General features: G+C 49.9%; 1 protein-coding gene across 9 annotated transcripts in view; it reads right to left on the bottom strand.

Moving 5' to 3' along the window:
* The window catches only part of TECPR2 (tectonin beta-propeller repeat containing 2), a 95,327-nt gene that overhangs the window by 7,045 nt on the left and 63,158 nt on the right, over positions 1–25,124 (bottom strand). For 4 of the 9 annotated variants that reach the window (XM_032622733.1, XM_032622735.1, XM_032622732.1 and 1 more), the window contains one exon: positions 21,308–21,456. In XM_032622733.1, the coding sequence (XP_032478624.1) occupies positions 21,308–21,456 (149 nt within the window). The other 5 variants (XM_032622737.1, XM_032622738.1, XR_004348456.1 and 2 more) reach the window with 5 other exon arrangements.

The raw sequence follows: 25,124 nt of genomic DNA, 5'->3' as shown, positions 1-25,124 counted from the left end.
GGGTTCTGCGGAACCCCCGCAGCTCTCGGATCGGCTGCTTCCTGGACACACACCTTCCCGCGAAGCCACGCGGTCATTTGCTCAGCAAACGCCGAGTACCTCAGATGCTGGGTGCCGGGGAAACCTCCCCTGCAGACAAACCACGCGCCTCTGTCCTCACAGAGCCTCCATTTCACTGGGGGTGGGCCAGGCAAACACACCAGGGCTGCGTCATGTAACGGGGAGAGAGGGGCCAGGGGAACACCACGGCAATGGGGTGGGGGTGGGGGTCCTTGACCCTGCCGCCCCAGCAGGGGCACGCCAGCCTGGAGGCCGGTGAGTGAGGAGGGGGAGGCGAGAAGGCAGCAGATTCCGTGCTAAGGGAGGTGTGGAGAGAGGAGTGATGTGAGCGGACACCGCTGCTGCGAGGACCGCCCTCAGGGAAGCTGGAAGGAGCAGAGTCCCGTGTTGGAAGCCGGTGGAATAATCCAGGCGAGAGACAGCTCGGCTGGGGGCGCTGGGCAGGACCCAGGAGACGCTGTCCCCACTCTGATTCTCAGCCCAGGCTGCTCACGCCAACCACACTGAGGGCCCAGGCCTCGGTATTTGAGATGCCCCACTGGTCACTCTGGCGTCCAGTGGTGGTGGGCAGGTGGGGGCGGGGCTCTTTGAAAACACTTTAACTAATAGGATAATAAAGAAGCGGCGGGAAGGGCTGGGCAGTGGTAGCAAGTGTTACTCAGAGGTCAGGAGCCCATTAGCAGCCCTTGGAAGCCTGCAGAGGGGCGGTGGAGGGCACAGCCGGGGCCGTTGAACCAGACTGCAAAGGGTTAAGAGAAGAGGCCACCGGGCAGAACAAGGCTGCTGGGGCCCTACCTGAACAAGTCAGCTCATGGGAGAGCGAGGGACGCAGGGAGGCGGGCTGTTAAGGTTCCAGGAGGGGAGGAGGGGCCGGTGAAGTCCTGGGGTCGCTGGGGGTGGGAGGTGGGGAGAGGAGCAGAGGACTTCTTCCTCAGAGAAGGTCTTGTCCCGGGAGGGGAGAGGCGGCACAGAAGAGCTGTCAGGCGCCCCCGCCAGCCCCACACGCTGCCACCATCCTCTGGGACACTGGGTCCCAGCCCTGGCGATGTTCTGTGTCTTTTCCAGGTGTCTCAGTCACCTGTGTGTCCTGAAGGACAGTCAAACAACAGGTCCCAAGGAGTGTTTGTCTGATAAAGTGGAGAGGAAGGAGGTTCTGGAAACTCACTGACTGGTGCTTCCCCGCCAGCCAGCCAGCCAGCCACTCAGCCATCATCTACCTACCTGTCACTGCTCACCCCGCCTACCCATCACCGCACCCGCCCATTCGTGCCTCCACCGACCTCCCACCAACCCCAACCACCCAGCAGGTGTTTGGCTGAGCACCTGCCCCGTGCCAGGCACTGTGCTGGGTGCTGGGGATCAATCTTCTTGACTCCTGGATTTTCAAGTCTGGTGAGAGACACGTCGTTAATCAAACAGTCACAAGAGGACGTGTAAGGCTGCCACAGGTAAGGGGAGCTACAGCGGTGAAGAACGTGGTGCTCTGAGAGCACGTACCTGGGGTCAGACAGGCGGTCAGGCAGAGCTGCCCTAGGAGCTGTCGGCGAGGTGAGACTGAAGGATGATCAGGAAGGAACCAGGAGAAAAGGGCAGGGAGGCGTGTGCCGGGGGCAAGAGCGTATGCACAGGAGGGAGCGCGGCCTGGAGGGCCGAGTCTGGAGCGGGCAGGGCAGGGCCGGGCACCACCTGCAAGGTCCCAGCAAGGTCTGCTGGGCCCCAGGGCTCTGAGATCAGAGGTGCTCAGACAGAGAGAGGTTTGGAAATGTATCCGAGGTCTGATGGCAAGAAACAAGACGCAATGAACAAGAGGACCTCCCAGCCGAATCGAGGACTCAGTGCAGGTCAGACAGGCACACCACCCTGGCCTCTGGGAGAAAAGGCAGTATGGAAAAGACAGGGAGATTCCATAAATGTCACCCCGAGAGCTCCTGAACTCGGCCCAAGAAATGCTGCTTCACAAAAGTCAACTGGAACACCTTCCAATGACCTTATTCCCAGAGGTCAAGCAAGGCCAAAATGCCAAGAGGGGGCTGAACAGGAAGTAGCTGTGAAGACTGCTCCTGCCCACGAACTGGCCATTTTCAAACTAGGAAACTCGCTCTTGCTGAACCCCAGACCCCCTCCCTAGGGAAGGTGGGTAAGGCCAGAGTGGTTCTCAAACGCTGGAGTCCCTGGGACTCGTGGGGGCCCTTGTTAAACTGGCACATTCCTGGGCTTGGGGCCAGACCTTCCACATCAGACTTCGGGGCTGGAGCCCAGAAGTGACTAAACAAGCCCTCCTTCTGTGCGCTACCTTCTGTAAGACGGTGCTCTACACTGTGAAGTAGACAAGGCAATACTACCCAAAGCGATCTACAGATTTCAATGAAATCCCTACCAAAATCCCAGTTGGTATTCTTACAGAAATGGAAGAGCTGATCCTAAACTTCGTATGGAATTACAAGGGACCCCGAACAGCCAAAACAATCCTGAAATAAAAAACACAGTTGGAAGACTGTTCTGATTTCAGAACTATTATAAAGCTACAGTAATCAAACAGTGTGATGCTGACATAAAGATAGACATAGAAATCAGTGGAACAGAATTGAGAGTTCAGAAAGAAATCTATACAGCCAAGTAATTTTAGACAAGGTTGCCAAGATCATTCAATGAGAAAAGAGTAGTCTTCAACAAATGGTGCTAGGAAAACTGGACAGCACACACATAAGGGAATGAGGCTGGACCCTTAACTCACATGGTATATAAAATTAACTTGAAATGGATCAAAAATAAATATAAGGGCTTCCCTGGTGGCACGGTGGTTAAGAATCTGCCTGCCAACGCAGGGGACACGGGTTCAAGCCCTGGTCCGGGAAGATCCACATGCCGCAGAGCAACTAAGCCCACGAGCCACGACTACTGAGCCTGCGCTCTAGAGACCACAAGCCACAACTACTGAGCCCACATGCCACAACTACTGAAGCCCAAGTGCCTAGAGCCCATGCTCTGCAACAAGAGAAGCCACCACAATGAGAAGCCCGCGCACCGCAACAAAGAATAGCTCCCACTCGCCACAACTAGAGAAAGCCCACGCGCAGCAACGAAAAACAAAAACACAGACAATAAATAAATAAATAAATAATAAATAAATGTAAGAGCTAAATCTGGCAATGGTTTCTTAGATATGGCACCAATAACAAAAAAGATAAATTGGACCTCATCAAAATTAAAAACTTTTGTACATCAAAGGACACCATAAAGAAAGTGAAAAAACCCATAGAATAGGAGAAAATATCTCCAAATCATATATCTGATAAAGGTCTAGTATCCAGAATTAAAAACTCTTTAAAAATCCAACAACAGGGCTTCCCTGGTGGCGCAGTGGTTGAGAGTCTGCCTGCCGATGCAGGGGACACGGGTTTGCGCCCCGGTCCTGGAAGATCCCACATGCCGCAGAGTGGCTGGGCCCGTGAGCCATGGCCGCTGAGCCTGCGTGTCCAGAGCCTGTGCTCTGCAACGGGAGAGGCCACAGCAGTGAGAGGCCCGCGTACCGCAAAAAAAAAAAAAAAAAAAAAAAAAAAAAATCCAACAACAAAAATAAAATAAAATCCAATAACAAAAAGACAACTGAACTTTAAAAAGGTCAAAGGACTTGAATGGACATTTCTCTGAAGACGTACACATGGCCAACAAACAGATGGAAAGATGTTCAACGTCATTAGTCATTAGGGAAATATAAATGAAAACCACAGCGAGGCATCATTTCACACCCACTAGGATGGCTAAAAAAAGAAAATGGAAAACAAGTATTGGTAAGGATATGGAGAAACAGGAATTCTCATATATGCTGCTGGGGATGTCAAATGGTGCAGCTGCTGTGGAAAACAGTGCGGCAGTTCCTCCAAGGTTAAACACAGAATTACCATACGACCCAGAAATTCCACTCCTAGATATATACCTAAGGAATTGGAACAGATGTTCAAACAGAAGCTACACGAATGTTCATGACAACACTCTTAACAACAGCCAAAAAGTGGGAACAACCCACGTGTCCACCAACTGATGAGTGGGTAAACAAAATGTGGTCTATCCATACAATGGAATAGCATTCAGCAATAAAAAGGAATGAAGAGGGCTTCCCTGGTGGCGCAGTGGTTGAGTGTCCGCCTGCCGATGCAGGGGACACGGGTTCGTGCCCTGGTCCGGGAAGATCCCACGTGCCACAGAGCGGCTGGGCCCGTGAGCCATGGCCGCTAAGCCTGCGCGTCTGGAGCCTGTGCTCCACAACGGGAGAGGCCACAGCAGTGAGAGGCCCGCGTACCGCAAAAAAAAAAAAAAAAAAAAAAAAAAAAGCGAATGAAGTACTGATACTGATACAACATGGATGAACCTCAAAAACAGATGCTCAGGGCTTCCCTGGTGGTCTAGTGGTTAAGAATGTCTTGCAATACAGGGGACGCCGGTTCAATCCGCGGTTGGGGAACTAAGATCCCACATGCCGTGAGGCAACTAAGCCCACGCCTCTCAACTAGAGAGCCAACGAAAGATTCCACGTGCCGCAACTAAGACCTGACGCAGCCAATAAATAAATAAATATTTTTAAAAAAAATGATGCTCAGTGAACAAAGCCAATCACAAAAGGCCACATACTGTATGACTCCACTTATATGAAACATCCAGGAGAGAAAAATCCATACAGAGAGGAGGCAGATTAGTGGTTGCCAGGGGTTGGGGGGTGGGAAGAACGGAGAGGGACTGCTACTGGGTGCAGGGCTTCCTTCTGGGATGATGAAACTGCTCTGCAATCACACAGTGCTAAAAGTTACACAACGTTGTGAATGCACTGAATGCCAACGATGGTAAATTTTATGTGTATTTTACCACAATTTTTTTTTCTTTTATTTACTTTTTTATTTTTGGCTGCACTGGGTCTTCGTTGCTGTGCTGGACTTTCTCTAGTTGCCGCAAGCGGGGACTACTCTGTTGTGGTGTGCGGGCTTCTCACTGTGGTGGCTTCTCTTACTGCGGAGCACGGGCTCTAGGTGCGCGGGCTCAGTAGTTGTGGCATGTGGGCTCAGTAGTTGTGGCATGCGGGCTCAGTAGTTGTGGCTCACAGGCTCTAGAGCGCAGGCTCAGTAGTTGTGGTGCATGGGCTTAGTTGCTCCACGGCATGTGGGAATCTTCCCGGACCAGGGCTTGAACCCGTGTCCCCTGCGTTGGCAGGTGGATTCTTAACCACTGCACCACCAGGGAAGCCCCTACCACAATTTTTTAAAAAACAAAAAGTAGACAGGCTTGGTTGTGACAATGTACTATTGTTTTGCAAGATGTCATCACTGGGGGAGACTGGGTAAAAGGTACACAGGGTTTCTATTATTTCCTACAAATGCAAGTGAACCTGCAGTTTTCACAATAAAAATCTCAATAAGAAAAAGAAGCAGGCAGGCTAGAATTTTGGTTTATTCATATTCAAAACTTCATAAAAATGAAAAAAAGAAAGAAGGATGCAATTTGTAAAATGGAATAAATAAGGAATTTAAGATTTAACATCATTTGGAAATGCTAAAAAATTATGTATAATCTTGGTGTGCTTCCAAAGTCTGTGAGACAGTATGTGTGTGTGTACACGTGTGTGAGTGTGTGTGGGTGTGTGCCTATTCCTGCTTATTTTTAAGTGTCCTTTAAAGATAAGCTGCAGTGCAGGTGATGGGGAGGGAGCCACACCCCCTTTCTGGAAGCACCCAGATCACAGCCACTAACCTGCTTTGATATTTACAAATCAAAGGGCTGCTCATGACTGTAAACACCCCATGTTCTCAAAAGATAAGCACTCAGTTACTCGTTATTATGAACAAGTAACACCAGTGTTACAGGAGATACCATTACTCTCTCCCATTAACTGAGAGACTCTCCACAATTTATAAACTGAGATCTTGACGAGACATGATGTTGAAGTTAAGGGGTGAAGTTTTCACGTGATGGACTGTTCCCAAACTGGGACTCCGAAGGTTCTGCTGCTGTGCGCCCTGGCCTGGGGGCCCAGAGTGACCGTTCTCAGGTTAAGGGATTCATCTTAGCTGCCAGATGCAGCAAAAATACAGCTGAGTTTAGATAACAGGAGCTGGAAATGTGACAGGTTCCATGTTTCCTGGAATCAATACAAGCTTGTTTTTGAGTTACATACAGTACTTGTTAACTCTGACTCCAAGCTTCTCATCTCGTATATTCCCCCAAGAATTCGGACTACAGTCACTAAGTTAGTTGTGGTAAGACCACACACTCTGAAGACCACACATACAGATGGCCAAAAAGCACATGAAAAGATGCTCAAAATCACTAATTATTAGAGAAATGCAAATCAAAACGACAATGAGGTATCACCTCACACCGGTCAGAATGGCCATCATCAAAAAGTCTACAAACAATAAATGCTCGAGAGGGTATGGAGAAAAGGGAACCCTCTTGCACTGTTGGTGGGAATGTAAATTGGTGCAGCCACTATGGAGAACAGTATGGAGGGTCCTCAGAAAACTAAAAGCAGAACTACCATATGACCCAGCAATCCCACTCCTAGGCGTATCTGGAGAAAACCATAATTTGAAAGGATGCATGCACCCGGGTGTTCACTGCAGCACTATTTATAATAGCCAGGACATGGGAAGCAACCTAAATGTCCATTGACAGAGGAATGGATAAAGAAGATGTGGTACATATATACAATGGAATGTTACTCGGCCATAAAAAAAGAACAAAATAATGTCATTTGCAGCAACATGGATGGACCTAGAGATTGTCATACTGAGTGAAGTATGTCAGACACAGAAAGACAACTATCATATGATATCACTTATATGTGGAATCTAAAAAGATGATACAAATGAACTTATTTACAAAACAGAAAGAGACTCACAGATGTAGAAAACAAACTTGTGGTTACCAGGGGTGGGGGGGGGGGATGAATTGGGAGAGTGGGGTTGACATGTACACACTGCTATATATAAAATAGATAACTAGTGAGAACCTACTGCATAGCCCAGGGAACTCTACTCAGTGCTCTCCAATGGCCTGTATGGGAAGAGAATCTAAACAAGAGTGGATATATGTATATGTATAACTGATTCACTTTGCTGTACAGAAGAAACTAACCCAGCATTTGTAAATCAACTATACTCCAATAAAAAAAAAAAAAAAGACCACACACTCATAGGATAAATGACTCTGGTAATCATAGACAATGGAGAGATACAGCTGATGGCTCTGGTCACCGGTCACCTGCCCTCCGCTGGTGACAGCTGAGGCAGGCAGTAAGTGTGCAACCCAGAAGCTGTTCAGCCCCCCTCGGCTATTTTCACTAACATTGGTTTTCTAACCCAATTTCGTAAGACTGCAAGCTTGGCCCCTGTGGTGTGTGGCCTCAGTTGCTTCAGGGGCCTCCGAACTGGTCTCCATCCTACCTGGGGCTGCAGGATAGTCTGCGCTGGGCATCTAACTGTCTTGCACTGTTGGCCACGGTCCTTGCTACCTGCAGGGTAACCCCCACCCCCCACAGCCCTGCACCCTCTCCCAGCAGCATCCCCTTTCTGGCCTCACGGTTGGCCAGGCCCAACAGCGCTGGGCTTTGGCTCTAAGCAAACAGGACTTTGCACCCCACCTCTGGATTCCCCTTTGCAAGACTGCTGCGAAAACCCTCCCTGCTCACAAACCGCCTGCTTCGCTGGCCTCCTGAAGGACCCCCTGCCCCATCTCCCAGCCCAAAGGGGCCCCATCCAGGCTCATCCCACCAGGCCTTCCCCAGTGTGCCCCCCACACCCCACTCCCCTAGGGGCTGGGCAGACTCGGAATCCGTCACGCTTTTCCATTTTCACAGCCCGCAGAGCTCCAAGCGTGGCTGGTCTCACAGAGCCTCTGCTCAAGAAACCCTCATGCAACTGGCATATCGGGGGGCAGCAAGGCTCAGGAACCCCACGTGAGGAGAGGGAGGGCAGCACAAGCAACTCCAGCTCAAGAGAAAACACAGCCTCTTACTAAAAAGCTCTGGCTTTTCTGAATCAAGGGCTCACCAAAACCGATTTGGGGCTGGAAAGGATGCAGGAGACCGGCTAAGCCCAACCCCCTCATATCCTGGGTGAGAAAACTGACAAAACTAAGGCTGAGAAGTGAGGGTCCTGCCCTTGGCTCTGGGGCTCAGACCAGAGTTCTCCAGACTTGTAGCAGACTGAGCCTTTGTCCCAAGGAACACACACACACACACACACACCCCTCCCTCAGCGAGAATGTGAATAAATCCAGGAGAAAAGAAAAAAAATTGAAAATTTTGCAACCAAAGGTAATGTTTATCTAGACAGATCCTTCTGGTATGGACTTTATGTGACCTTGGATAAAGTTCAGCAGGAATGTTTCAGGAACACCAAGGCGGATGAATCGGAGAGCCTGCAGAGCGGCACAGACTACACCACGAAAGACGCCTTCTGGAGAGAAACCCTAACCCCTCCTGGTGGCCAGTCCCACTTTCCTGACCCCCTTCCTTCCCCTCCAAGTCGTGCGCTCCCTCTGTCCTAATGAACCTTGAATCCACCTAACATTTGTGACACACGGTGAACTCTGCCTTTCCTTGAGGATGTGGGGTCTGGACCGAGCACCCCGAGGCTGCTGTAGGGAAGCCCTCAGGCTGTCCCTGGCTCGTGGCCCCAGACTTGCTGCACTTTCTGAGGTCTGTCGGGTCATTGTAGTTCTTCCGCGTTTTCTCCTGTAGGGGATCCTCGTGCTGCCTCTGGTCTATTCCTTCTCATTTCACATAAGCTTCAAACCTGGATACTGGTGTTAACAGCCTGTATCTAAAGTACCAGCAGGCTCTCAGACACTTTGGCCTTCAACTCAGCGCGTGACCTGGGGCAGACCCCCTCCTCCTCGGGCTCTGTGTCCTCAGCTGGAGGATAAGCAGGTGACCTGCGAGGCTCCCCTACCAGGTTTTCACGCTCTGAGTCTGGGACATGGCAGTTCTGGTTGCCCTGGGCCTGCTGTGCCGCCCAGTGGTCTCCCCCGAGGCCTGCGAGCCCCGCTCTGCGAGCTGCCTTGGACCCCTGTGGCAGGCACCCAGGGCAGGTACACGGGAGCAGCTCTGCCAGTACTGGTGGAACACGTTTGGCTGAAGTATAGGATTTTACCTGGAGAATGAGTTGCACTGCTAAAACTGCTGACCCAGCTGAGTGAGGCCACCAGATGCCGGGCTCTGGATGGGAGCAAAGTTCCTCTGCTTCTTTCTTCCTCTAGTTGGCCGACTGCAAAGCCAGAGGACCTCCCCGCTGGGGATTCCTGCGCCGGCTCCTGCAATCTCCTAGGCCCCCGCATCTGGTCTGAATCCAGCAAGACACAGCATCTGCTAATTGCAGGGGGATGTGCTAAAGAAAAACACTCAGAAACAGGTTTCCTGGGCAGCTGTTACGTTCCGTTCTTCCTGAGCAGGGGCTGGTGAGGTCGGCCATGATCTCTCCTTCTGTTCACCACAGGGGAGCGGACCCCAGCCCGGATGACTGTGCCCGCGGTCAGCAGCAGGGCTCCAGCGTTGCTGTGATACGGGGTCTGCAGAAACTCTATCCCAGGGTGCAAGTACCTCCAAGAGCTTCTCACATTCAGCTGCTCAACTGAATGCCCGGTGCTGAGGCCCTGTTCACCGGCTGCTGCCCAGGCGGCCAAGCCCGGAAGGGAAAGGTCCCTGGAGGTGACCCTATGGTTTGCTCCTCTGGGACCGCATGCAGACCCTTCCTGGTACTAGCACACACCTGTCAGCTGGGACAGATCCCTGGGTGTCTGTTTCAATCTCTGGGTCATCGGGTGTTAAGAGACTGGTGAGCGGACTGCTGCAGGGCTGGGGAGGCCCATCTGTACCCTGGCGGCCCTGGACTGGGGGTCACAGCCTTCCGGAATGAGAAGAAAGGTTTAGGGACAAATACCCCAGGGAAGGCTAATGTTTCTTAGGAACAGGGCGTGAAGGGATGAACGCTCAAAACAACAGGTGTTCAAATGGAGCCATGGGAAAAAAGGCGACGTGGGGAAAGAAGTAAAGAAGTGGCAGAAAACCAACTGCCCTCAAAGTGGGGCCGCTCCGTCCGACAGCGTTAGACTCCATTTTTGGAGGTCTTCTCCCCCACCTGCAGGCAGCACCACTGTGCCCGTCAACGACTCAGGTAACAGAGAGCTCCACCGATACCTCGACACCACTCAGAGATGCTCAGAGGATTAAAGGAAAATGGACAGGAGGGAGGGGGCACCCTCTGAGGAGCCCTACCACCACGAGTGCGGAGTTGGAAGGCAGGACCGACACCATGGCTCTCAGCACTGGGTGTGTGTCCGAATCACCTGCAGAGCTTTGAAAAGCCCACAGCCTCCTGGGCAATGATGACAGAAGGAACACACGCATCTATCCTTGCAGTCCCTTCTGAAAGAAACAACACTACAGCGAGAGTGCAAGAGGTTTTGTTGTTGTTGTTTAAGTTCAAATCTCACAAGGATAATGACAAGAGGAGAAAACTGCCACACAACTTTGGAGGCTGGAAAGTGGAGAATGAGCAGGAAAGGACTCAGCAGCTGAGAGCAGGGACCCCTCCCCCGCCCAGCAAACCACACAGCCCGATCGCCGTGCAGAGACCGCAGCCAGCACGCGTCATGCACGCTCAGGGGCCCCAGCCAGGCTTGTGGGCCCCCCGCTTACACCAAGGTCACCGACGTCTACAGAAAGCCCCTGCGTGGAGAAGACAGCGGAGAGACAGAAAGCAGGCAACTCAAGGGACACGGAGACCACGCATGGGAAGAAACTTCAAAAACGTCCTTGAGGGCAAGGGAAGACCCGACCACTGTGAAACAGCAAAAGGAGCGTCCAGAAATTTAAAATATAATCACAGAGGAATTCCCTGGCGGTCCAGTGATTAGGACTCCATGCTCTCGCTCCCGAGGGCCTGGGTTCAACCCCTGGTCAGGGAACTAAGATCCCACAAGCCTCACAGTGTGGCCCCCCCCCAAAAAACCTGTATGTGTGTGTGTGTGTGTATTTTTATAGAAATAACCCAACAGAGGGGTTGCAGGATAAAGAAGAAAGATAAAAACATAAAGAGAAGGAAAATAGGAGAGAAAAGGTAAGAAAAGTAGAGGCCACTTTAGGAAGTCCACAGTACGAAAGCAGGACGCCCAGAAAGAGGACACAGAAATGGGAGGGGCAGAGGCCAGAAGGTGACTGCCAGCATGGGAACAGGACACATCCCAGAACAAACACCGTGAGCTCCAGGCTGAAAGGGCTCCTGGCACGAAGGATAAAACAGGCTCCCCCAGGCACATATCACTCTCTGCTCTCAGAACGCTGGGAACAAACAGATCTTAGAAACTTCCAGAGAGAAAAAGCAGGTCAAATATCAAGGATCAGGTATCAGAATGGCTTCAAACTTCTCAACAGCAATACTGGACACCAGGAGATGACGGAAGAAGACCTTAAAATTCTAAAGGAAGTCTATTTCCAACCTAGACTGCTATACTCATACAAGGTCAAGGATGAACGTGGGCAAAGACTTTCAGACACACAACGCATCCAAAAGTTACCTCTACAGACCCTTCTCAGGAACCGACCGGAAGATAAACTCCACCAAAAAAAAAGAGACAGAGGAAGACACAGGATCCAGGAGAGAAGGGATCCAAAGCACGAGCAAGGCAAAGGGGGCCCAGGAGGACAGAGTGATCAGGCCAGAGGGCCAGCCAGAGCATCCAGGACAGATGACTCCAAGAATGGGATGGAGCCCACACACCCAAGTATACGGAAGGGAAACGGACACAGCTGGCAGGGAGAGCCTGGGGTTGAATGTGTAAAACACAGAAAACCAGATGGGAAAAAAAGACAACGATCGAGCCCAGGGAAAACAGAGAGTCGTGTGGACAAGCAAACGGAGTGCAGTTTACTGCCCGGCTCAGCTCTGAAGCGTGTGTGCCCCATCACAGCACTGCAGCTCCCGAGGATGGAAGCAGGGAGACGGGCGCATGGCTGGGGGGACAGGCACCCTTCCCTTCCAGCAGGAGTCAACCGAAAACCTCTAGAGCTAGAAGGATAGAGACACAGCTCCCTACGAAGTTACTCAGGGAGATGACGCCAAAAGAAAGGAGTTCTCTAGACGGGGGATGACGGGCGGGCAGACGCGTTTCCTGTAGCACACCTGTAGAACCAGCTGACGTGTAACCTGTATAGTTACGTGTGTGACTCTGATTAAAATAAGAACCAACCAACCAAGATGCCTGAGCCCCATCCCGCTGAGCTGATCTCCAGGGGAGGGACCCAGGCCTGGACATTCTCAGCAAGTACCTCAGCCGGTCCCCAGGTGGATGTGATTCTTCACTTTACTGGTCAGGAGATGAAGGGCCAGTGAGTTTGGACAACGTGCCCAAGGTCATTTGGTCTCATATGGAAAAAAGTAACTTTTAGTTCAGGTTCTTTTTTTTCCAGTACGCAGGCCTCTCACTGTTGTTGCGGCCTCTCCCGTTGCGGAGCAAAGGCTCTGGACGCGCAGGCTCAGCGGTCATGGCTCACGGGCCCAGCCGCTCTGCGGCATGTGGGATCTTCCCGGACCGGGGCACGAACCTGTGTCCCCTGCATCAGCAGGCAGACTCTCAACCACGGCGTCGCCAGGGAAGCCCAGTTCAGGTTCTTTTGACTTCAAAGAGCAGACTCTGACACTGAAGGTCCTGGCTGGCAGAGCCCCAGGGGCCGCTGTGTCCCCGAGCACTGTCCCCTGCTGCTGAGGGGGAAATGCCTCCACACCTTCCCGCCATGTCAGCGAGACCTGACGCATCAGCGACAGAGCTGGCAGGCCAACGGGGGCAGCCGGTCTCGTCACCGAGAGAAGGCCTGGACCCCAACACACACTGGCTTCCTGTGCCCCAAACATTCGGCGTCAGGGTCCCCACTCACCTGCCACCCCAGCACTGCATCTCACAGATGTGCACTCTGGATTCAGGGAGCCAGGCCGAAGAGTTTCACGGCTCACTGCAGGCCTTCCTCGCCTACAGCCTGTCGCGCCCCAGCCGTTGGGGACACCCACTGCCCCTGGGGTCAACGGCAAACTCTCCAGGCCAAGGGCCAACTCCCCCAGAACCTGAGCCCGAGGACCTCTTGAGTCTCCTGTCACACGATGCCCTTCCTGCATCCTACCCTCCCAGAGGGTCTTGCTGGGTACGACTAGGATTTAGAGCCGAGAGGCACAAGAAACTGATGTCTCACCAGGCTGAGGGTGGTCCCCAAGAATAGACCCCAACAACGAACTGTCCTGCCCAAAGCACCACGGAGCAGCCCTTTTCCCTACTCAGAAACACTGGGCCAAATGAATTACTTGCTGGTCACTGGAAGTGCCCACTGGGTCTGCCAGGCCCAGTTCAAGGACTACATCGTCCACAGGAGCCAGAGCTGGCAACCCTTGGTGACCTGGGTCTCCTTCCTGGCTGCTACCCTGACCTACTGCCCCCTCTGCCTTTGGTCACCGAGCTTTCATCTCCCTCCAGGGGCGGCCTCCCTCACCCCTGCTCCCCTGCAGTGCCCAGCACAGTCCCGCGCACTCTCGCATTCTTTTACACTTTTTTACTGTCTGATACATTTTAAACAGCTCTGCAGGGGTGTGACTCACATAAAATAAAACGCACACATTTAAAGCGTACGATTTGTGGGAACTCCCTGGCGGTCCAGTGGTTAGGACTCCGCATTTTCACTGCTGGGACCTGGGTCCAATCCCTGGTTGGGGAACTAAGATCCTATAAACCGCGTGGCACAACCAAAAAGGAAAAAGGGGTACAATTTGATCCCTGTTGCCATATGCCTACACTGCTGACACCACCCCGCACCCCTCCTTCATAACCCCTTCCAATCCTGCTGCCCTCACAGGTCCCCAAGCAACCACTGCTCTCTGGAACTACAGATGAGTCAGCATTCTCTAAATCTCATGTAAATTAATCATTATAATATGTATTATTTTTCCACCTGACTTCTTCACTCAACATAATAATTTCATCAAGTTCGGGTTATTTTCAGCCATATTTCCTCAAGTATTTTCCCTCTCTTCTCCTTTGGAACTCTGACTGTATTTATATTAGGCCACGTGAAGTTGTCCTGTGCTCACTCATGCCCTGCATTTTTTTCCCAGTCTCTTTTCTCTCTGTTTCAGTTTGGAAGCTTTTAATCACTGTGTCTTCGAGCTCACCAATCTTTTCTCCTGTGATGTCTACACTGCCGCTGATCTCATCCAGGGGATCTGCATCTCAGGGATTACAATTTTTATCCCTGAAAGCTCGATCTGGGTCTTTTTTATGGCTCCCATTTTTCTACCTAACGTGTGCAATCTTGCCCCAGCTTCTGGAACATAAAGGATAAAGCCGTAACAACTGTTGTAATGCCCTGCCTATGCATTTTATTTGTTTATTTTTCGGCTGCTCTGCGTGGCTTGCAGGATCTTAGCTCCCCAACCAGGGATTGAACCTGGGCCCTCGGCAATGAAAGCACCAAGTCTTAACCCCTGGACCGCCGGGGAAGTCCCCATCCGTAATTATTATAATAACTGTCCTTGTAATAATCTGCTAAGCAGACTCTTTACAAGGGCAGCTGCCACCCCTGCCTCACTCCCCTACACAGCCTCGCTGTCTGCACTGCACACAGCCAAGCTTCCACTGTCATAAACAGCATAAAAACAAAGAGCTTTGGGAACATTTCTGATTCTCATTAGATTATTCAGTTATGAACTTACTCCGTAAGTAACATAAGTTCATGGCAAGATACTCACAAAACAGAAGCGAATTAAAGGAAGAAAGCAATCAGGCGCAACCGCACCACACAGCTACAACCACTGCTGTCATTTTGCTGTATATCTTTATAGATTTTTTCAGTGTACACACAATTTTTAAAAAATATTTATTTACTTAGTTTTGGCTGTGTTGGGTCTTACTTGCGGCACATGGGATCTTCTCTTGTGGTGCATAGGCCCTTTGTTGCGGCATGCAGGATCCAGAGCACGTGGGCTCTGTAGTTGCAGCACACGGGCTTTCTAGTTGTGGCCCGCAGGCTCCACAGTTGTGGCACACAGGCCCAGTTGCCCCACGGCATGTGGGATCTTAGTTCCCTGACCAGGGATCAAACCCACGTCCCCTGCACTGGAAGGCGGATTCTTAACCACTGGACCACCACAGAAGTCCCGCACATTATTTTTCTTTAAACAAAAACAGAATCATCAGACATACTTGGTAACTGACATTTTTATTCTCCATGGGAAGAAAACCTCCTCTGGGAAGCACAGTGCAGGGGATGCTGCTGCCCATGCTGCACGCATCCTGCAGAACTCAACTTGGGCCTCAGCATGAACCCCAGGCAACATCCTCAGGAGCAGGGACCTCCTAGACACTAAGCATGTAACTAGCAACGCTGCTCTCTTTCTCTTATTAAAAAACCGGTACTGTCAGATGCAACTGTGTCTCATGTTTGGCACGCGGAGCTCTGAGCTCCCTGTCCCAGGATGCCGTGTCGTGTCTCCGTGTGGTATCGCTCACTGGGATGTGAGGAGGGATTTAACCCATGGTGCCCCAAATGCAGTGAGAGGAATCTGGTTTAATTACCCCCAAGGTCTTGTACTTTTATGTCAGGAGGGAACACGAGTCTTCAGAACACCCCAAAATTCTTAGAAGCAGGGGGCTGGTTGGACCTGCAGAGCTGGGCTTTGGGGTGTGGGTGCCCCGCTCCTTCTGCCATCCCCATCCCCGGTGTCTGTGACCTACGCCAGCCGCGGAGGAAGTATGAGCAGCATCCAGGGTCGCCCAGAGCCGCCCTGGACGGGAGCAGAGAGTGAGAGCCACTCTCCCCGCGCCCTGTGCGCTCCCGGTGCCCCAAGACAAGTCAATGGAAGGCCCAGCAGGGGTGGGGGCCTTCTCTAGCCCTAACGCCTCTCCAACGCAAGCCTTCCTGACGCTAGCTGTGAACTTCTCTAAAGATCTGGATGTGTAAAGCAGCATCAAGTTCTGTGCCCACTGGCAGCATCTGCGAGCACGGCATTCTCATGGGATTACCTGTTACCACGTTTGCATATTTATTTTGGGTTTTTTCTGTCCATATAGCTAAAAATACCCAAAGCAGCTGAGTTTAAAGTAAGTTTTTAAGTGTTCGTTTGGCCACTGACCAGTCATATTAGTCTTAGTTTTCCTAGTTTCTCTCTTTTCCAGGAAAAGCTATAATCCAGGCAGAGTAAATGACCACGGAGACCAGATGGGCCAGTCCACACAGGAAGAGTCAGCTGGAGGCTCCCATAGGGGAGGCCAGGACACTGGGCGGGCTAGGGAAGAGCAGGGGCTGCTCTGGAGGCGGAGGGGGCAAAGGGAGGGCAGAGAGGGTCCTCTGAAGGAAGAGGTGGGACCAGTGCGGGTGGGGCTAGCTGGACGAGCCTCTTCCCCTCGGGCATACAGTGCCCCCAGTGCAGCGAAATCACAGCATCAACTGTGCTCGCTTTACACACACCTCTACTATGGACAGAAAATTCTCCCACTGAAGCAGCAAACTCCAAAGAAAAGATGCTAAACATAACTATAAATATTTTCTCCAAATCCTTCCAAATGTTGGCAAGTCTGAAAACTGAGTCATTCGTTTTGAGTACTTTGTTAAAACTTCACCCCAAAACTCCTACAGGAGGGATGTTTTACCAGAGAAGAGAAAGGGACACAGAAATTGAGAAACCGCTGCTCATTTCAGAAGATCCCTGTGACTTCACTTCTCTGTGCCCTTTAGCATCTGTTACCGCTTCTGTTTGCTTCAGCTGCACACATCCTACCTGTAGACCAGGATGTGCATGCCCAAGAAGAAATAAAACAAACTAGAAAGAGGTCGAGGACTTCCCTGGCGGCGCAGTGGTGAAGAATCCACCTGCCAATGCAGCAGACACGGGTTCGAGCCCTGGTCCAGGAAGATCCCACATGCCGCGGAGCAACTAAGCCCGTGCGCCACAACTACTGAAGCCCGCGCTCCGCAACAAGAGAAGCCACCGCAATGAGAAACCTGCGCACTGCAACGAAGAGTAGCCCCCCCCACTCGCCGCAACTAGAGAAAGCCCGTGCATAGCAACGAAGACCTGAAGCAGCCAAAAACAATTAATAAATTAAAAAAAAAAAGAGGTCGATTATGATCAAAACATGGAAACCCCATTTACATTCTGATACTTGAATTCAACCAAACTGTCCTGATTTTCTAAATCTTTTTTTTTTAAATAAATTTATTTACTTTTGGCTGCATCGGGTCTTCGTTGCTTCACGTGGGCTTTCTCTAGTTGCGGCGAGCAGGGGCTACTCTTTGTTGTGGTGCGTGGGCTTCCCATTGCGGTGGCTTCCCCTGTTGCAGAGCACGGGCTCTAGGCGCGCAGGCTTCAGTAGTTGTGGCACACGGGCTCAGCAGCTGTGGCTGGCGGGTTCTAGAGCACAGGCTCAGTAGTTGTGGCACACGGGCTTAGTCGCTCCGCGGCATGTGGGATCTTCCCAGATCAGGGCTCGAACCCCTGTCCCCTGCATCGGCGGGCGGATTCTCAACCACTGCGCCACCAGGGAAGCCCCTTTCTAAATCTTTTAACAAGGCCTCAACCCACCCCACTCCCACCCCGCCACTGGACTAGTCTTCTCAGGACCCTCTGCAACTTTAAGGTTAATTTGAAATTCAGTTTAAAGGTAGGCTTTGTCCTAAAACACTGAGTGTGAGGCCACCGAGCATGTGACACGCTGCCTGGACACAGCGTTCCATCGCAGCTCCGGCAGACAGCGGCTGGCCCAGGACTTGGTCCTCAGCAGGGCTTGGAAAAGCGCAGCAAAGGGCCTGTGCAAAAGTAAGGCCTGTTTTTTGTCCCCACAGGAACCAACTCTCTATCTACAAATTCCACGGCCAAGTGCATTTCTTCTACAGCGCACTGAAGCTACTGAATAAGAAAATGTGGTCTCATTTAGTGGAACTACTTGAAATAGTTAATGTTTAACAGCCTATTTAGCAATCACTACTTTATTCAAAGCACAGCTTTGAGGCCCTTTCATGTGAATTTGTTCTATTTCGGCCATTATCCTGGTCAAAGCTGTAGATCACCACAGTCAATAGAGCACTGCAAGTAAAGCTTTCTTCCCCCAGTTTTAGCTTTGCTTCCTAGAGGTTATTCTAGAATCTAAACGTTGAAAGGAAGAGGAATTCGCAGTTTCACGCAGTCCTTGACGTGACACCAAAAGCATAAACAACTAAAGGAAAACGTAGATAAAATGGACTTCATCAAAATAAAAAACTTTTGTGCATCAAAGGACACCATAAAGAAAGTGAAAAGACAATCCAGAGAATGGGAGAAAACATTTGTAAATCATAATTCTTAAAAGGGTCTAGTAACCAGAATATATAAAGAAGTCTTACAGCTCAATAATAAAAAGACAACCCAATTACAAAATGAGCAAAGTATTTGAATATTTTAGTTCCCCAAATAAGATATACAAATGACCAATAAGCACATGAAAAGATGCTCATGAGTCGTTAGGGAAATGCAAATCAAAATCACAAGGACATGGGGATGTAATGTACAGTATGGTGACTAGAGTTAATACTGTATTGCATATTTGAAAGCTGCTAAGAGAGGAGATCGTCAAAGTTCTCATCACAAGAAAAAAAAATTCGTAACTACGTATCATGACAGATGTTTACTAGACGTATGGTGGTGATTATTTTGCAAGATATACAAATACTGAATCATTATGTTGTACATGTGAAACTAATACAATGCCATACGTCAATTATATCTAAATTTTTTAAAACCCTATTGAGGGACTTCCCTGGTGGTCCAATGGTTAAGAATCCTCCTTCCAATGCAGGGGACGCGGGTTCGAGCCCTGGTCAGGGACCTAAGATCCCACATCCCTTGTGGCCAAAAAACCAAAACATAAAACAGAAGCAGTATTGTAACAAATTCAATAAAGACTTCAAAAATGGTCCACATCAAAAAAATCTTAAAAAAACAAACAAACCATAAAAACCAAATGAATTATAACAAAAAGTGCCAAGTCGGATCAGATCAGCTTTCCTTTCTCTACAGGTCTGTTCTAATATAAATCAGAACATTCAGTAACCCACACAATATAAAAATTAATTTTTCCTGTTTCAATAAACTTTTTTACCCTGTTTTTAAAAAGAAGCCCACAATGAGATACTATTTTACAACTATTAAGGTGGCTAGAATTTAAAAACTGGGCAAGAGAAATTTTGCAGTGAGGATGTAGAGAAATTGGAATCCTCATACATTGCTGGTAGAATGTAGAATGGTGCAGCCACTGTGGCAAACAGTCTGGCGGTTCCTTAAGAAGTTAAACATATGATCACGATATGACCCCACAATTCCACTTAAAGTTATACACCCAGCAGAACTGAAAACGCATGTCCACATAGTCTTGTACACGAATGTTCACAGCAGCATTATTCATAGTAGCCAAAAAGTAGGAACAACCCAAATGTCAATCAACTGATGAATGGATAAGCAAACTGTGGTCTACGCATACAATGGAATATTATTCAGTCGTAAAAAGGAATAAAGTACTGACACACATTACAACATGGATGAACTTTGAAAACATGAAGCCAAGTGAAAGATGGCAGATGAAAAGGCCACATATTATATGATTCCATTTATATGAAAAAGGAAAATCCAGAATAGGCAAGTGCATAGAAACACAAAGTAGATTAGTGGCTGCCAGGGGCTGAGGAGACAGGGGTTCTGGAAGAAAAGGGAGTGTCTACCAATGGGTAGGGGGCTTCTTTTTGGGGTGGTGAAGAAGTTCTAGAATTGGATAGCAGTGATGGTTGCACAACTTTTCGAATACACTAAAAACCACTGAGCTGTATTGCTGTAAAATGGTGAATTACAACTCTTTAAGAAATAACATAAAGCCGCCAGAGGTTGACAGCGCCATACCACAGGAGCAGGCAACAAGACGGCGCCTCGTCTGAGGGGGCTTCACATCAGCAATGAAACCAGCTAGAGGTCAGCTTGCCTTCACCCTCGCTGCACACCAGCAGAGCCCACAGTGCCCGCGACAACGCCTGCCCTGTCGCCTGACCGTGGCTGTCAGCGCACCGCCGTGTGCAGACGAACGTGGAGCGGGCGTCTGCACAGCGCTTTCTAATTCACAGACACGGTTCCACTCGCTCTTCGCAGGACCCTGTGAGGAGGAAGACCCACGTGCAGCCAGCCTCCCTGTGGCCATGAGCGCTGACCAATGACCTCGAAGAACTCGGGACCGGACTCCTGCCCAACTGTAGGGTCTCCCAGCACAGGCCCTGTGTCCCGTGGGCAGGCCTGGTGGTCCTCATGACCAGCCCTGCATCTTGACCTCAGCTGCCCCATCCCTGAGGGTTCATGATGCCCAAAATGTAGACAGTCATGAGCACAGGCATTCGCCCTAACACCTGATTTCCTTCTCGTCCCCGTTGAGCACTTTTTGTTCAAGGACTAACCACTCCTGCCACACTGCCACCTCTGCATATGGCAACTTCATTTATTTCCCCAACAAAGTCACAAAGTGGGGACTAGCAACAGTTAGAGCAAATAACTCTCACTAAATCACAGCCCCCCATTTATAAATTTTAGCAGAAATATACTTAACATAGCAACCAGGCCCATCAGGTACTTAAGGGTAACTAAATAGTACACTAAAATCACACTCCCGCTTCTGATTCGAGTGGTGGAACAGTCAAAAGAAAAGGAAAAACATTTAGGATACATGGTAAACTGAAATATGGCTGGGGTCGGGGGAGGGGACGGGGCGCACAAGGAGAAGAATTTCTTCAACAAACCAGGAAAGGCACTCACAAAATAATAATACATTATCTCTATGACAAGATTATAAAATGACTTTTACTTTCTTCTCTATACTTTTGGATATTGTTTGATGTTTTCAAAAATAACATTCATTCTGTAAAAAGTTAGAAATGAAACACTTTTACTTTGAGAAAGAAAAAAAGCAGCATTGGCTCAGATAATCGTTAATCTGTTCGGCCCTAAACTTCACAAATACCAAATTCCGGGTGTGGGATGCCAGTGAATGAGCGTGTGTTGACCTGGGGCACACCTTAGTCCCCAGGCTCCCTGACACGCCCCTCCTCCCCCAGTTGCTGGGAGGCCACCCTAGCAGGCACGGTCCGCTCCCCAACACCAGCACCCGAGCAGCTTACCGACGAGCAAGTTGGTATCAGTTAACTTTTGCTTACCTGGACAGGCGGTTCAATCATTATCCAGGCTGGAAGCATCAGACTGGGATTCAGAGGCTGGGTACCCACGCGGAAGTAAACTCCACCCCTGGAATCACAGGCCCAGACGTGCTGATTCCCACATGCCAGGCTCATCAGTTTTACAGCTCCTACAGACAAAGAGAGAAAAAGCACACACGTTAATTCCTCCTGTGAGATGACTCACGTTTCATTTGATCTATGAACTTTGATTTTATCCTTCAAAGAAAGACGCTGCTGCCTCTGCAGGTGAACCCTGCTGCTTGAGGACACTACAGTGCACGGGAGTCGCCAACGCCTCTGGCTGCCCCAGCACCTGCCCCGCGCCACAGAGCAGCCCTTGCACACAACGGGCAAAATCATCAAGATGCCACCCGGACGGTGCCCTGAGCCACCAAGCCCGGCAATTAATATCTCAGCGTGGGCCCCGTCATTAGCTTCATCAGACATGTGACTATTACCAGCAAATTCTGGATTTGGGGCAAGGGAATTCATCTTTTAGGTAATCTTTTTTTTTTTGGCTGCGTAGGATCTTAGTGGCAACACGCGGTATCTTCACTGTGGTGCGCGGGCTTCTCTCTAGTTGCAGCGTGTGGGTTTTCTCTTTGGCTGTGGCGTGCAGGCTCCAGGGCACGCGGGCTCTCTCGCTGAGGCGCGAGAGATCAATAGTTGTGGCACGCGGGCTTAGTTGCCCCGCGGCATGTGGGATCTTAGTTCCCCAACCAGGGATCAAACCCGTGTCCCCTGCAGTGGCAGGTGGATTCTTTACCCCTGGACCACCAGGGAAGTCCCTCTTTCAGGTAATCTTGATCCTAATTAGAATTAAAATTAACTAACTAAGCCTCCCAGGATCTTCATTTCTCTTTTTACATTTCTGCTTGTTTATTAAACCAATTTTAAGAGGAAAGGAAATGGGAGGAGTCTTCAAAGAGAAACTTGATTAACAGTTTATCTGGCAGAAAGAGCAACAGCCCATAGTTACTGACCTGCGCGACAATGATGCAGCACGGCTCCTGCCGCCCCAGCTCATGTGTGAGGCCATCAGGACGCAGACCCCGGAAAAGAACGTGGAGAAGCCGGGAGGCAAAGGGCAGGCCGCGGCTTGAACCTAGGCCTGCCTGACCCTCCCCGCCAGCCACCTCTGACCTCCAGGGCCCCACATCCCGTGAACACACAGATCTTACACGGTCAGTTCCCTCGCTTTTTTTTTTTTTTTTTTTTTTTGCGGTATACGAGCCTCTCACTGTTGTGGCCTCTCCCGTCGTGGAACACAGGCTCCGGACGCGCAGGCTCAGCGGCCATGGCTCACGGGCCCAGCCGCTCCGCGCCACGTGGGATCCTCCCAGACCGGGGCACGAACCCGTGTCCCCTGCATCGTTAGGCGGACTCTCAATCACTGCGCCACCAGGGAAGCCCAGTTCCCTCGCTTTTGACAGATGAACATGCCTGGGTAACCCACGGCTTATCAAGTTATGGAATGTTTTCATTGCCCCAGAAAGTTCCCTCAAGCCCCTTCCTCAAGAAAGTTCTGCCCCTCTGCCCCAAGGCAGCCGCTCTTCTGATTTCTATCGCCATGTACCTGTTCAGTCTGGTCTAGATGACTGTGAAAACAGGATCACAGGTGTGCACTCCCTGGGCCTGGCTTCTTCCACTCAGCGTGACGTTCTGTTCATGACATTCACCTTTTTACTGCTGAGTATGAGTCCGCCGCATGTAAACGCCACAGTTACTGGCGTATCCTGCGGATGGGCATTTGGGCCATTTCCACTTTTTGCTATTAGGAGTAAAGCTGCTATCATCATTCCTGCAGAAGACATTTTTTTGTGAACATGTGCTGTTTTTCTTGAATAACACCTAAGAGTGGAGCTCCGGGCTACAGGGTAGATATCTGTTTAACGTGGAAAGAGACCACCAGCCTTCCCATTTTACACGCCCACCAGCGGTGTGTGCTGGTGGCTCACACCCTCACCAGCGTCCACTTCTGGCACCTCTGTCAGCCATTCTAGCAGGTGTAAAGTGGCATCATGGTTTTATTTGCATTTCCCTGGTAACTAGTGATGTTGAGAATCTTTTAATGTGCTTATGGGGGGCAACTGTATACCTTCTTTTGTGAAGCATCTGTCAAGTCTTTTACCTGTTTTTTCAAGGTGAACCATTTGTCTTCTGATGACTAAGTTAGAGGATGACTCATTTTGACTGTAAAGCAGGGGGAAAAGGCGGTGCGGCTACATTCACTGGCAGTGCTGCTCTTGGCCACCTCACACAGTTGTCACCGGTATCAGATGACAGCCCATGTGTCTACACCAAAACGTACAGGCACGGATTCTGCTATGGGGAAATCTCGTCACACGTGTTTAGCTTAAAAGTATCAACCCACTACTACTGAAAAAATTCTTAGTATCCCTTTGCACATTTCCTGAAGATGATGATTTCTCTTACACTGAAATTAGCTGTATTTTTAAAATCTTTTATAGAATGTCTTACCAGGGAGTTAAAATAGACATCCTAGAGCTCTAACATTACCCATGAAAAGATTTGTAGCGATCCAAATAAAGGACTTTCAGCAGTAAATTCCAGAAACGGCCGAGAAACAAATTCTAATTTTAAAATGCTAATTAAAAATAATTTTATGTTGGAGTCGTCAACCTGCCCTAACAGGAACTACAGGTGGTAGCTGCTCATGTGAAGAGAGTTACATGGTGACAAAAACACACTGGGTCAGCATCTCAGAATTAGCAGCGAATAACACCACCACCAGTGAAACACGGAGTTCATATTACAAGGCAAGTGTTCTTTTAAAACAAACATAAAAGGTTGCTAGAATATACACTTCAGTGTATAAATCAGCTTATTCTGAATTGAAGAGACAGGTCAAAGAAGAAAACGTTTAATCGAGGGCTTTTCCGTAGTCTCCTACTTCACAGAGGGTCTCCCAGGCTGCCTGGGTGCAGGTGTATGAGGTCAGGGCAGGTGGCAGAGAACACTGGCCTCCCCAGCACTCCCTGGCTCGTCAGTGTCCCTTGGAGTTAAGCGGGGCCCCATCACTGGTTCTGGACAATGGGCTGTGGGCAGAAGGGATCTGTCACTTCTGAACTGAACCATAAAAGAGCTGGCAAGAGGGCCTTGCCTTTCAGCTGTCCCCTGCCGCAGTGACCAGAGGGGCACAGCCACAGAGCACCGCAGGGGGTCAGTAAGCCACCACCTGGGAACCACTACCACAACCATCGAAAGACTGACAGGTCGAGAGCCAACTTCGTGGGAGCAGAAAGCAACCTTCACTGTGTTACATGGCTGGTATTTGGGACTCGTTACTATAACAATATTAGTCTGACTAACACAGACATGCTGTGATTTTCCTGTCTTCCCCCTATTTTGTTCTTCCCTCCCATTAAAAAAAAAAAGTTTTAATTACTTTATTCAACAGATGAGACATCTTCCCTTTAGGATTACTTTTTTTTTTTTTTTTTTTTTTTGCGGTACACGGGCCTCTCACTGTTGTGAACTCTCCCGTTGCAGAGCACAGGCTCCGGATGTGCAGGCTCAGCGGCCACGGCTCACGGGCCCAACCACTCCGCAGCATGCGGGATCTTCCCGCACCGGGGCACGAACCCGTGTCCCCTGCATCGGCAGGCGGACTCCCAACCACTGCGCCACCAGGGAAGCCCTAGGATTACTTTTTAAACATATATTTTAGAACAAAAGGTGGCATTTATTTGGTGTTTTACTATTTATAAGACACTTTTCTGCATAAATTACTATATAAGCCTATTTGTTATCTAAAGGCACGAACTGACACTGA

This window comes from Phocoena sinus, chromosome 2 (genome assembly GCF_008692025.1).
Source record: "Phocoena sinus isolate mPhoSin1 chromosome 2, mPhoSin1.pri, whole genome shotgun sequence".
In the NCBI taxonomy this organism is placed as follows: Eukaryota; Metazoa; Chordata; class Mammalia; order Artiodactyla; family Phocoenidae; genus Phocoena; species Phocoena sinus.
The sequence above is the reverse complement of the archived record's forward strand: the minus strand, read 5'-3'. Positions and strand labels throughout refer to the sequence as shown.